General features: G+C 40.2%; 1 protein-coding gene across 1 annotated transcript; it reads right to left on the minus strand.

Moving 5' to 3' along the window:
- Positions 1–1,073: 1,073 nt before the first annotated feature.
- Positions 1,074–4,872, minus strand: LOC310959564 (uncharacterized protein). Its single transcript, XM_083930952.1, has 8 exons — positions 4,825–4,872; positions 4,542–4,601; positions 4,308–4,367; positions 4,144–4,203; positions 3,106–3,165; positions 2,941–3,004; positions 1,926–1,964; positions 1,074–1,193 (listed from the first exon to the last, which is right to left on the minus strand). The coding sequence occupies exons 1-8, from the start codon at positions 4,829–4,831 to the stop codon at positions 1,157–1,159; spliced, it is 387 nt and encodes a 128-aa protein (XP_083787078.1). The 5' UTR covers positions 4,832–4,872; the 3' UTR covers positions 1,074–1,156.
- Positions 4,873–14,842: the final 9,970 nt, after the last annotated feature.

The raw sequence follows: 14,842 nt of genomic DNA on the forward strand, positions 1-14,842 counted from the left end.
CACACACATACGTGTCTTTATATAGTTGTGAGGACCCTGCTCCTGGATTACTTTGTGAGTGCCACCACTTCCACTATAGCTAGAATGGTGCAAAAAATATATCTAACACTAGGTGGGAGTGGGGAACCAGAATGTGACTTTAAATTTCAGAAAACACAAAGTAAAAAAAATATTTTACTTCTAGAGTTGTGAGGACCAAAGCCTGTTGCCGGGCAGATTTGCGTGTGTTTTTTGTTGTTATTTTAAGTGATCCTCACAGCTTCAAGTTTTCTCACCAAGCCAAAAGCATCAGCATTAAACAGATTTGTTTATCATGGTTTAAATTTACCAACAAGAATGTTCCAAGTTCTGTACATCAAACAATGCTAATAAAGCTATGTAACACACCTGAAGGTGACACCAATTGTGTTGTTCAGTCCAAAGCTTATGCTCACGATATAGCTTGACAATTTATTTTCACTTACCAGTCCGCCATCTAGAACTCCTATTCAGCTGGCCTGCTCTGCCTGCCTTCCCTCCCATCAAAAGGTGCCTTCATCTGCTCTTGTTAACCATCTGTTACAAACTGTCTGGCCTTCCTGGGTGAGGGATCCCTCCTCGGTTTCTCACCCTGAGCTTTCACCAATTATTTCCCTGTTAAAAGGGTTTCAATTAGTTTTTCCTTAGTGGATGTCAGGGTCTCAGGGCAGAGGATGTTGTTATGAAAGCCCTTTGAGACAAACTGTTTTTTAAAAATGGGCTATACAAATAAAACTACCTTGACTAGCCTTACGGAAAACATATTTTTCTGTGTACTGAATGAACCCAAGCTGCCATTTATTAATCTAGAGAAATGTCTCAAAGACATTAGGAAACTCATAAGGCTCAACTTCAACACAGTACTTTATTTAATGAAAGTACTTAGACTGCACACAAACTTGAACATTAAAACTTTCTGCAGTCAAAAAACAAACAGCTGCAGTGTATATATACACTTGTTTAGAACTTCCTCTTTTGGGAGGTGATTATGTTGTAAGCCTGGTTTTTTACGTCTTTCCATGAACGACTTCTAAGTGCCCGTTCAGCACCCAATGCTTTCATGCACTCTAATTTCCCAGGAACTCTTTGGAGGGTGATGAACTTTCCCAGCTGCCTCCATACAGCTTCTTTTTCCTCTCTACTCCAAGGCTTGCGTCGGAAGCCTTTTGGGAGATCTATAACAGAAATCAAACATGGCATTATTTATCAGACCTGCAAACTCTTGAGTAGTCAAATAAGTAGCAACATACAATCCTTAAACCCTCTTCATTCACTTCTACCCTGACTGAGATTAAAGAAAAGGTGACAGTAGCCAAAAGCCGACCAGCTTGCAGGTGTGATTTATGAATTCAATGGGTCATAATGTACAGGTCATTTATTTGTACTTAAACATTTTGGAAGACCCATGGAAACTATGCGTTTATACATTTCAGTCAGACAACTCTGAAATCTATGGAGCGGTGAGTAACGTTATTTATCATCCACCATGTTACCATGTGTATATTTGCATAGTCTTATCTGTCATAAACAAGACATTAGGGGTGCATTACGTCTGTGTGGCGGTGCCGCAGAGACAAGAGCTTGGACAATGGGTCTGAGTCTCTGATCCTACAAGGTTGGTTTTCAGCCCAGAGACGCTAGGTGGAAGGCAAATAGTCTCTATTCTACCTGGAACAAGTTACAATTCATTTATTTTCACAATTACTCTGAAGCTTTTTATTTACAGAAAAAAGCTACAAATCCTGCATAGTTCCTCTTTAAGTTACTCACTTCTTGAGTTGTCATTTTTGTTTATCCTCATACTTTTAATTTATCAAGTTATTTTGTGGACTACAATTTCTACTTGAGTTCTTTCACTAAGTAACAGTATTTTTTACCAATCTCCCCTTTTTAAGTTAGTTGAGTACCTGACTCCTCTGTCCTTTTGAAAGGCCTTTGTGGTTCTCCTGCAAAAAAAACCCACGATGCCTTATTATCATTTACAAATCTTCATATTGACAGCAACTGTAACACACCTCCAATAAACTTCAGTTATGTGAGGGGTAGACAATAAATTTCCACGGTTCTCAATAGTAGGAAGAAAAAAAACATGCACTTCTTAGTTCAGTATGTTACTTTATTTAATAAATAAATAACTGCTTCAAATCAAACCTGTATTTAAAATTTAAAATGGTAAACATGCCTCAACACAAATGGAAAGTAATGTAGTCATTACTTTTATCTTTCAGTAGTTCAATTACATAATTGTTCTCCTCATTCATTCACTTTTAGGCTGTTTCCACAGACTAGCGCAAAACTGACTCCGATGATTTTTTCAGCTCTATTTTATGTTTCCACACATTTGTTTTTTCTCTGTTCCAAACCATGGATGTATTATGGTCTAAACACGCGTTCACATAAACGGACTGCAAGCTTGACTCTGGCTGCACCGAGACCCATCGCGTGCTCTGGTCGTGTGTAACGTCCGCATTGGTCCCGTCAAGACTCGAAAAGATGCACTGAGGACAAAGTTTCACGGTACAGAAAAAAAGGATCTTTCGTTTCTTGTGACAACTTAAGCAGCAGTGAGCGTTCAGCACGTGTTGCCCGGAAGCAAGCGAGTTGTGCACACTGCAGTTGTTTGCAGGTGGTTAGCTGATATCCCAGGGCATAGCGCTCACTGCGCACAAAAAGTAAATGTCCGTCTTTGATTGGGATCATGCAACGCTATGTGTATGCAGTAATTACCTTGACGATTTCACAGAAATCATATCAAACCACGGTGAATTTATGTGAGATTAGATTCATTGCTTTTTTTACACATCTTTTTTCAGGGCATTATTTTTTACTGGTCCGGTTGGAGCGTTCTGGTGGCCCTTACAGATTTAAAAGTACATCCGGGCCACTAGGCCATTTATATTGTCGACCCCTGCATGTTCTTACCATCTTGTCCGTCCTCTTTTTTGCACGTGCCTTGGTTTGGGAATGGACGGGCTTCTGGTTTCTTCTAAAGAGAAGGCGAAAACAAAGAAAAGTCCACGTGAACATTACTTACAACACATTGTATTTACAGACAAAACATTAAGAGCTCTAAAGTCATGTTCATACCGTCGGAATCTGAATCTTGAGCAGTCTGAAAACACACTGTCCTTTCTTTTTTGGAGGACCCTTCAAGAGAAGAACAGAGAGAGAGAAAATATCACTTGAGTGGGAAACCTGTGAAATCTCCAATTTACAATGCTGCCCTTTCATCCCTTCAGGAGATTCAACAATCTAACCTCAAAGAACAACTGTTCACACATGGCCTCCTGTGACTCCAACCACTGTTGTTAAGACTCAACAGAGCACTAACCAAGTCCAGACCTACTTCCCACCAACGACTGCCACTCTAACGACGGTCGTTGGCTCTTGGAGCACAAAGGGTTTCAGTGACATCACCTGCCTGTGAGAGGTTAAATACCTGGATCTGGGCAAATTAACTGATGAAGCCTCTTGGATGAGAGGTGAAACGTCTTCCTAGACAAATAACCAAGTCCAGTTGCCTTTGACTAAAATTCCTTTGGGGATCACTTCAGCGGACAATGTGGGTTTTTATGGTTATAAAACACACAATCTGCTACAGCTGTGCAGCCACATCTACTGTGCTCTTGCTCAGCAGATCGTGCTCAGATGGAGGTTAGATCTTCACGTTGAACTCTTTTATACAAAGTGCAGCCAAACACTAAATGAAGGAGAGGAACAGCAGAGCTCCTGCTCGGTCAGCTGCATGTGAGTTACAGGTGAGTCAGCTAGAAAGGACAGTGCTGTCCTCTTTTCTTTCACACAGGTGACACATGCAGAGGTCTGACCTGTCTTCACAGGGACCGCCATGCTTAACTGGCACATAAAGGCTACTGTAAGCTCAGTCCTCCTGTGAATTTTTTTTTCTGCAAATTACGACTGAAGGCACTTGTAAGTATGCACATGTCAAGTTGCCCCAATGAAATGACCACATTAAGAGCTAATATATTTTTCTTTTTTAAAAAAAGAGACTCTACCTGGCGAAAAAAAAAAGACTTGAACATCCCTTGGATAAAGTTACTTTAGTAACGCTAGTATTGAGGATAAAGACCATGATTGGACAGTAGAAGGAGGAAATGGGTTTACCTTTCTGTCCTCTTTTCTGCACGTGCCTTGGTTTGGGAATGGACGGGCTTCTGGTTTCTTCTAAAGAGAAGGCGAAAACAAAGAAAAGTCCACGTAAACATTACTTACAACACATTGTATTTACAGACAACAAAACATTAAGAGATCTAAAGTCATGTTCATACCGTCGGAATCTGAATCTTGAGCAGTCTGAGAACCCACTGTCCTTTTTCTTTTGGAGGACCCTTCAAGAGAAGAACAGAGAGAGAATATATCACTTGAGAATGACACTAAGCGTATTACGTGGTTTATCTTAATTACTTGTATTGTATCAAAGACCATGGTTGGACAGCATGAGACAGTTATTACACAGGAGCATAAGAACCTAAAGATGAGGAAACAAAAATGGATTTGTTTACCTCTCTTTCCTCTTTTTGCCTTAAATGATGGCCTTGGACCTTGAGTCAAAATGTCTGGCTCTACAAAAAAAGAAAGTCATGTCATACAATTCTTTGTTGATTCCTGCAAATCAGAAAACCAGCTAATTTACCCCGCTCCTAAAGCCCTCCCTGCTCATGAACCAGCCTGCCAACTAGTACTCCCATTAAGATAATGTGCTCTCCCTGTACATGGCCCAGGAATAAATCAAGTGCTGAAAAGAAGAATAACCAATCAATTATTTGACAATGTATAAATTCATACCATCCATGTCTTCAGGTGGCTCTAAGGATTCCCCACTGGGAATTTCCACAATGCTTTCAGTGACTCCGGATCCTTGTATTGCTCTCCGTTTTGTAGACAAAGCCGCTGTTTTATTAGAAAAAAATATTTTGATTATTATTAAATCCACCAGACATTATTAAAAGGACCGGGAGTTCATGTCACGTAACGATAAATCATGATTCACTGTAACATGATTTTTACTCACTTTCTAAGTTTAAATCAGTCTCATCAAGAGATTTGCCTTTGTAGACATCAGCTCCAAGTTCTACTGCCATCAGCAGCTTGCTCATTTTAGCGAGCTGCAGCGTGTTCTCTGTCAGCCGATAATAATCGCGATGAACGCGAATATCGTGCCCCATGAATTTCGCCAGTTGATCCAACTCGTGGTCTTTCAGGTTCATTATCTGGCTGAGTGTGGCCACATGTTTCCTCAGCTGGGTCGAGGTGAGCGTTTCAGGCCTCTTTGCTCCACTTGCAGCTGCATACTTTCTCAAACAGTCTGAACCTCGAAGATGGGATTCAGAATTCTGTCTCGCAAAAACATACTTGTTGCTTTCCAGAATATCATTCTCTCCGCCCCTTTTTCCAATGAGGAAGTCAAGTGAGGATGTCATCTCTTTTGTGAGAAGCAGGGGCACCTTACGGCCTCTCTTCCCTCTGACTACTAAACGAGTGAACTCATGACTCAGATCTTGTTCTAGCTTTGAGAGGCACTTCATGATGTCTTCATTCGGTTCCTCTGTGGCTCTGTCTCTGACTGTCACCAGAGGCATTTTTGCTGCCTCACCTTGGCGTCTTCTGTTGAAGAGGATGATTTGGGCAAGAAGGCACTCGCTGAGTGTCTTGTAAGCTGTTGGGTTTGGTCCATTCAGGAGCTTGTCTTTTGCCTCGTCCTCTGTGGACTTCAACATTTTATGAAGCTTCATGACATCCTCTGTGAGTGAAATCATTTCTCTTTTGTTCCATCTTTCTTCTTCTAGGTTTGTTCGTGCATGGCGTGACACATACAGGTCCCACACTGCAGCAACTAAGCCCAAAAAGTTCCTCACTCGGCTGGCAGCCGATTCATCTTCAGCCTTTACATGTTGTCCTATCACGATGTCACATACTGCCTTCAGTGAGTGCCCCAATTTTAAAGCAAGAGATGGTGTGTTGTATCTATGCGCTGAGTTGGTGAAACCAGATGTTTTTTTGGCTGCTGCTACCGCTAAGGAAAACTTTGGTGGAACCAAAACATCTTGAAGGGATTTCACTTTTCTGTCCAGGGACTTGGCAACCAGTAGAAATCTACCCAAGTCCCTCATCTTTTGGCTCACATAGCGATCCCTTGTCCGAACATTTTCATGTTTTTCAAGCAGTCTATCACCAAATTCACAAATCAGAGGGTCATTTTTAACTTCACTTGAAATGACATCAATAACCATCCTGCTGAGAATTGCAGCGCATCTTTGTGACGTTTGTCCTCTATACGGGAGAAGGGATGGAGCAGCACTTTGGACTCGTCTTTTTTTCTTGGACTCAGCTGACAAAGTCATTGTTTTCCGACACACTTTTTCATGTCTCCATAGCTCAGTTTTTAAGAAGAAACCATAACACATGTTGCAAGGCAAGTACTTTTCTACATCTGTATGTTCGGATGGTTGTCTGTAGGTGACAATTTCACCCTTCCCCTCTTGTAACACAGTAATGTTATGATAGAAATCACCCCTTCGGCAAAGTTGTTCTAACATTTGAGTCCGTTTCTTGGACTTTGCTGGAAGACATATCACCTGTGCCACTTCTTTTTCACTGCTATGTTTCCGGATTAGATGTCTTGCAATCTTGGATTGAGGTTTTTTGCAAAACATACAATAATGTTTCTTATCCCATTTTCTTTTGTTCCCTTTCATGGTGGTTTTCACAGTGATGCCATGTGACCTACACTCATCTCCATCCTTGTCATCCTCAGTGTCAGCACTGTAATCATTAATATTGTCTCCGTCTCTCTCATCTCTCTGAATGGGTTCTTTATGTGGATTTAAGTCTTTGGTGGCAGAACCCGCACGTTTTCCAGTTTTCCTCGGTCTTGTAAGTGTAGATTTTGTTTTACCTTTGGGTTCCTCTGCCTCCGAAGATGAAGAAGGTGATGGCACGTTACTGCTCTCCAGATCATGACTGGACTCGGATGCATCAGTTCCACAGAAATCCTGAAAGAATTTAACAGATCAAAAAGTTAATTTTATCCTCAAAAAGTCATTCTAAGCGAAACACTAGAACAAATTTTCAAAACAGCACAAGTTGTCCTCCAAAAGCAACATTTAGTCATAAAAACACTGACAGCTGATGGAGTTGCCAACTGATCAATTTACATTTTTCATTTTCACACACTTTATTGTATACATTTTTAATATCCTGTCAGGTTATTGTTGACCTCTCTTCATTAACTGTTATTTCATTTAATATGAATTAATATTGTTTTGCTTTTTATCTGAAAAGAAAAATTCCTAACTTGACCCATCTCAGAGCAGTTTACTGTTTACGAAAGAAGGGAAGTGACAGAATTTCTGCAGTAATGGATGAAACATCAAAAGTCCAAATTCATTTTCACAGGAAAAGAAAATACTCAAATTTAGCGACAAAAGTACTCAGACAATAACTTTATGGTAGAGATGCACTGATCAAGATTTTTGCGATCCAATCCGATACCTGGGCTGAACGTATCCGTTGATGTCTAATGTCTGATACTGATCTGATACTACTACTATGAATCAAGTGTATACCTGTCCATTTGAGTGAAGGCATCAGGCTTCACATTAAGGTAACATTATTAAAGGTTACAAATTAACACGTATATCAATGTGCCTAATATTAATTACCAGTTAACAAAGTGAACATTAGCAGCAAAACTACATAAATAACACTTCCATGTAAACCAATACTTTAAGATATAATATAAAACCCCAACCACTTTTGCAAACATAGAATTGAAGTGACTAGATCGCTGTAACTGTACACTGTATTTGATATTAATAAAAAAGGAATGACTGGAAATTATTCAATATCAGAGCGGATATACGACCCAGGTATAGGATCGGTACATCTCTACTTTATGGCATGAACCTGTCAAATACAAAAAACAGGGGGGAAAAGTGTGGACAAAGCATCAAATATAGTTTTCATTTTATAGTTTATACAGGTCAAAAATAACACATACCCAGTCATCTTCTTCCTCCTCCTCTTGTTCTTCCTTTTTCTTCATCATCTGTGGCAAACAGTAGGATATTAAATTTACCAGTAAACAAAGCTCAGACATAGAAAAACTCAAATTCAATGATGTTATCAAAGAGTTCAAATCAGAAAAAAATGCTTGACCACATGAGGTCAATTTTAACAACACCTTGAATCAAAAAGCTGTCCACTACAAATATTGTGTTTAATAAGCACATCAGTAAATCACGATTAGTATATTTGCAAACACATTCCTTTGATTAAAGCAATTAAATAAGGCAAAACACTGTATTCTATTAATCAATAACATAATCTATATGGATTATCCTACAGAGGCTAAACATAAAAACGAGGGACAGGTTACCCTCAATCATTTGTTTATAATGGTTAAGACTGCATAAGCATACAAGCAACACACACACACACACATACATACTGTATATATACGACATTATCCACGCTCCATGTATTGATTTTTCACCTGCGTCATTGCAAAATGCAGTAAAGTAACCTGAATTATAGTTCCTCTTTAATTTAACATGTCATGCAGGCGATATGATAAGTATATTAAATGTAAGTTTGTGCTGCAGTGAAACTTGTGACAGTCACCCATGTACAAGAAAAACATACTGAGGAATGTTCAAATATGGACGATATCTGTGGATTTAAAAAAAATAAATTCAAATAACTTTAGGTGTAATGGCTATGCATTCAGTATTGGTGACCACGCAAATGCAAGCACTCATACGCTGCTTGTTTATGGAAAAATGAAGTATCCATGCATCCCTAACATTAACTTTGAACTTAACGTGACACGAGGTCGACGGACAAGGAAAGCTAAGTTAATGCTAAAGCTAGCTACAAAGCTTCTACACGGAGACAGACAGAAAGGCTCAGTCAGAACATGAGTGGCTGGTTAAAAAAGTCTTACCTGTAAAAGTTGTTGTGTTTGCTCTTGCTGTTCTTTGTTTTTGACTTTAATTTGCTCTTCGTAGCGTTGCTCACTGTCCTCGTGCCGCTGTCTGAGTCTCTCCAGCAGACGCAGCTTGCGCTGATGAGCCTTGATTTCAGTGATGCATTCACAGACGTCGGGAAAGTGCAGAATCTTTTTTTGAAACTTCATATTACATTTTTCTTTTTCTTTTGTGGTCTCTAAAGGAGTCGTACTCATTATATTATCTTGAAATGTTCATAATATCTATGGTGGTTCAGCAGTCCAAGACATTAAATTAACTATTTCCAGAGAAATTCTATTACTCAGCAACTTGTAGGTGAAATAGTACAAATCCCCATTTTTCATGAATGCAGCTGCCAGGTGTGCACAGCTCTGTGTGTGGGTGGGGGAGGGGTAATGTTGCATGAATCCAGCTTGAGTTGAGAGAAAGATCCCTGCAGAGCTTTGCTCTCTAATTTATGCTGTTTGTTTTGAACCAAGGGTATTACATTATTTGTTTTAAACACATGTCTTACTGTTATATATTTAGTGATATTTCCCAAAAGATATTTTAGATTTATTGTATGTATATTTATATATTTTTTAAATTTCTTTAATTATATTTATATAAAATAAAAATCTATTATAGGATGTTTTATCATATTTTTTTATTTTTAAAATAAAAACGAGAACAGCTTAAGTTTCATCCACTCTCCTAACTTAAGTCCTCTACTCAGGGCGCCCTCCCACTGTGCCTCCGTACCGTGCCCCAGCACGTGTCACGGCTAAAGTCTGGTTCCTTTGACCAGTGTGAGTGCAACCGTACCACGTCTAGGAGCGGCACGCTTGCCGTCCACGGCCCGTTTGGGAGAGGTGGGCTTTAGTAAAGCACGTTTGCACGTGTACGAGCACGAGCGTGCGCACGTGTACGAGCACGAGGCCTACGGCGGTTCTGAGGTTATTTCCTGTGCGCCTGTTGGGACATATGCCAATAGGGAGGGGGGACAAGTACCCTAAAGCCTGGGTCGCGGTGCGGAAGGACAGTGTGACTGCGCCCTCAGATTTCCCACTGATCGGTGACCTTTGACACTTGTGAAGGTTGCACGGGTGTGAAACTGCACATAGTGGATGGGGCCCTTGCCCCCTGATAAACATATCAAACTGTCAGCCTGATAGGCCAAAGTGTGTGGAGGTTATTAAACACTAAGGCTTCCAATTGTAGGCTTCAGAGGCCTGAAGCGACCCTGGACAGTCAACTGTGATCCTTCCGAAAGTCTGACAGGTCTAAAATTCTAGATATGCAATGTCCCTCATGCTCTGGACAATATATCCACATCTCAGCTCCCCATCTCAAAGCCTTGGTGATTTATTCAAGGAAATGGGGTCAAAAGGGTCAGATTTCATACTGATCAGTATTCTTTGACACTTTCAAACTTTCAGCCTGATAGGCCAAAGCTTGTGGAAGTTATTAAATAGATGCTATTAAAATAGATGTTCTATGAAGTCTGAAACATGAGCATTGCTTTTTGCCCATTTTTTTTACAGGGAAACGTGACCTCTGTGAAGGTTGCACAGGTCTGAAAGTTTGCACAGCGTATGCCCCTGATGGTCTGATGAAGATACTGTAACATAGCCTTCCAGCCCAAAGCATTGGCGTGTTATTCATAAAGAACAGCTGAAAAGTATGACCCTAGGTGTTGCTTTGACACTTCTGAAGGTCGCACAGGTCTGAAAGTTTGCACCGTGGATGGTCCTGATGCCCTGATACACATACTGTAATTTCAGCCCTCTTGGTCAAAGCCTTGGTCAGTTATTGAAGAAATTGTATTTTCCCCATGGTTTAAAGGATAAAGTGTCTTTTTGGCTGCTGCTCAGTGACCTTTGACTCCACGGACCCCAAAGTCGGAGTAGAAGACCCTCAGAGGTCACTGAATAATAATCCAGTGGGAAAAAAAACCAAATCCCAGCGGTTTTCTTAATTGGCTGTTTGAAATCTTAAAAATCAGGAGCTGTCAGACCATTACATCTTTACACCCTCTGAGCTGGCTGGCCATTTTGGAGAAAGTCTTTTTCTAAAAGTCCTGCAGGTCTGAAATTGTAATATGTGGTTTGGGGGCCTGGGACAAGCGCGTACACGTTTGTTCAGTGCCGATCGGACGTGTACTTAAGGAAAGGCGGGGCTTTGAACATTTGCATTCCCACACCCGCCATCTCCACAAAGATGGACCAAATCACTTGAAACTTGGCCTGTAGACTTGTGACAAGATCCAAATGAATTCCCCCAAGACCCAACTCTGTAGGCCCTTTGGAAAGCCAAGTAGCTCCACGGGGGTCCAATCGCAACAGGACCAGAAGTTTCCGATAGGAGGCCATCCGACATGCAACATACTAAAATTTTATGTCCCTTTATCAAAACCTATGAATTATTTAAGAAAATAAGCTTAAAGGTCAGATTTCACACAGATTGTTGACCTTTGACACTTATGAAGGTCGCACAGGTGTGAAACTTTTCACAGTGTATGCCCATAGTGGTCTGATGAACATAATGTAGTTTCAGCCCTCTTGGTCAAAGCGTTTGCAAGTTATTAAAGAAATTGTATTTTTTTTGCATGGTGTTTTGAATAAAGTGTCTTTTTGGCTGCTGCTCAGTGACCTTTCACTCCACGGACCCCGAAGTCGGAGTAGAAGACCCTCAGAGGTCACTGAATAATAATCCAGTGGGAAAGAAAAACAAATCCCAGCGGTTTTCTTAATTGGCTGTTTGAAATCTTAAAAACCTGGAGCTGTCAGACCTTTACATCTTTACACCCTTTGAGTCTTCTTCTAAAAGTCGTGCAGGTCTGAAATTGTTAAATGTGGTTCAGGGGCCTGAGATGAGCACGTACATGTCCGTGGTGGTCTGATGAACATACTGTAATTTCAGCCTTCCAGCCCAAAGTGTTAGCATGTTATTAAAAAAGGGCAGTTGTAAGATGTCTGATTTGACCCTAAATGGTGACCTTTGACACTTCTGAAGGTCGCACAGGTCTGAAAGTTTGACAGTGGATGATCCTGATGCCCTGATACACATACTGTAATTTCAGCTTTCTTGGTCAAAGTGTTGGCGAGTTATAAAAAAAAACAGCAGTTGTTAGAGGTCAATATCCAGAAAAGGATGACTACCCCAACCCTTTGTTATTGATGCTGCAGCTGAAGAGAGTTGTAAGGTCCGTGTTGTCATAAGGTTGTTATTGTCTTTATCATGAGGTTGTCATAGAATGGATCTGTTTCCTATTGTGGCCTTCAGTGGTAGCTTACTGAGCTCTTCACTGCTCCCTCCCTGTTTGCTCATTTGCTCTGATCTTGGTTTTGCTAGCTTATGACCATTATTTATTAGTTTCATTTAGGCTTGTGTGATTGCTACAATGCATGGATCCCTGACGAACAGATAAGTAACAAGAGAAAGGACTGTAGTTTTCTTGGTGTGTAGCTTTTCTATTAAACAGTGGTGAGCCACCATAGTTGAGTGAAAATGTTTCTCAAAGCACTAAAAGAGTCAAAAGCATGCTCCTTTAAACAAAACAGAGCAAGTTCAGTGATACTATTGACAAATTCAATTTTAATCACCTGCTTTTAGTGAATTGGTCAAAATTCCCATTTCCCTGAATGCAGCTTAGCTGCCGAGAGAACTGCAGGTGCAAACTGGTGCCGCCCCTCCCCCACCCTCACAGCTCTGTCTGCTCGTCTGACCTGACTTGACCCTGCAGGGACCACACAATATTGCATGAATTCAGCTTGAGTTGAGAGAAAGATCCCTGCAGATCTTTGCTCTTTAATCTATGCTGTTTGTTTTTAACTGAGAGTTTTACATGTTTTATATCACATTCACATCTTACAATCATGTTTTTTTGATTTGAGAAAATTGTATTTTATATTTAATGTATAATTATAATTTATCTTTGAGTTCATGATACTGTAATTCAAAATTAGATCTGCCACCTCACTTTGAAAGTGAAAACCTGACTTTGGAGTTAATTTGAAAAAACTCAACAGCTACCCCAGCTTTAGAGCTCTCCTTGGCTGTGAACTCTTAAAACAGACACTGGTGCTGATTCACTGTTTGAGGTCTAAAAACAGACAAAAGGCAATGCACACAGACAGGTCAACTATCAGGGCTCATAGTTAAATTAGGCCTTATAGATCTTGGGAGCAGGTTAGCGAGCAGTAGACAAAGTAGGTGATGGGTAAAGGTACAAATACTGAGAAACAGGCAAAGTGGCTTATATTTTAGGGATTACAAGTGTTTTTCAAGAATAGCCCATATTTGATAGAAGAACCCTAAGGATGAGAAACAGAGGAGTGATCCCTTGCCCAACAGGGAGACATGCAAAATACAATATGTTGTATGAAGAAAAGAAAACAATTTACAACATGGAATATGGAGGGACATGAAAATGGGACAGTGCAGGCAAGAAGAGCTGATGAAGGCAGCTCATGTTGGGCAGACTGGGTCACATTCAGGGAAAGCAGGGTGTGCTGGCCATCTTAATGGGGATGATGGTGAGCAGGTGAGTTTATGGTTCATAAGCAGGGAGGGAGGGAGGGCAGGCTGGTTTAGAAGCAGGGAGAAGGATGTGATGCAGGCAACAGTTGGTGAAAGAGCAGCAGATAATGGCAAGATAAAATATGTGTAAGAAGAGAAGAAAGGAAAGGTGGCTACAGTTGAAAGTGGTAATCAAAGGCATCAGGTTGTCATCATATTAAGAATCACTATTAAAATCAACCAAAACTCTAAATGAATAAGTTAAGTTGCTGCAACTAGTGGTGAATGTGGCTTTACTCTAAATGCGCCAGTTCAGTGTGCCTGCTGTATTAGATGTAAAGTTAATTAGTTGTTAACATGTCATTAGAGACTACAGCATTAGTTATTATTTCTAATTATCAAATATGATTTATTATTATTATTATTATTATTTATTAGTATTAATTGTATCAGTGATTATGGACTACTTTAAAATTAGAATCATTTTTTTAAAGCCCTCTATTTGTGTCATTTATTTTTAAATACATGTATATATATATATATATATATATATATATATATATATATGCACACACATACAGTCATATATATATATATGTTTAAAAAAATATATATATGTGTTTAAAAAAAATATATATGTATATATATGATGTCTTATTCCATTTAAATCCCGCTTTATACTCTTGTGTCTGACTCCTGTTCCTGTGCATGCACACATACACCCTGTCACAAGACTGCCAACAGCCAATCAGAAAAATCCCCTGCATCAGCCAATCAGAAAATCATATGCCTGTCGAGCGTCATAGTAAAATTGTACCTGCAGTAGCAGTGTGTGTCCATAGGGGGAGCTGTGTTTAACACAGATTTCAGGGTTTACTATGTCTCTGAGGACATTTGCTGAAACTTACACAGATAAGTCATTAGGGTCAAAGGAGGCTATTACTGCATTTTCTTTGTGAGGACCGGGCAAAATGTCCTCACAACTACAAATGTCCTCACAACGTTGGTGTCTTGTCAGGGGTTGGTCCTCACAACTTAATAAAGACAAACACACACACACACACACACACACACACACACACACACACACACACACACACACACACACACACACACACACACACACACACACACACACACACACACACACACACACACACACACACACACACACACACACACACACACACACACACAGCACAGTCATTACATCCTGTTGCATCCATTCAAATCTCCTTATCCATGTTTCTCATTATGAACTGTTCCAAACAATCAGCACACACTGCTGCATAACCACACTGCTGAGCCCAGGTAACTATAAATGGAGGGGCAAA

This window comes from Echiichthys vipera (assembly GCF_963691815.1).
Source record: "Echiichthys vipera genome assembly, chromosome: 17".
Taxonomy (NCBI): domain Eukaryota; kingdom Metazoa; phylum Chordata; class Actinopteri; order Perciformes; family Trachinidae; genus Echiichthys; species Echiichthys vipera.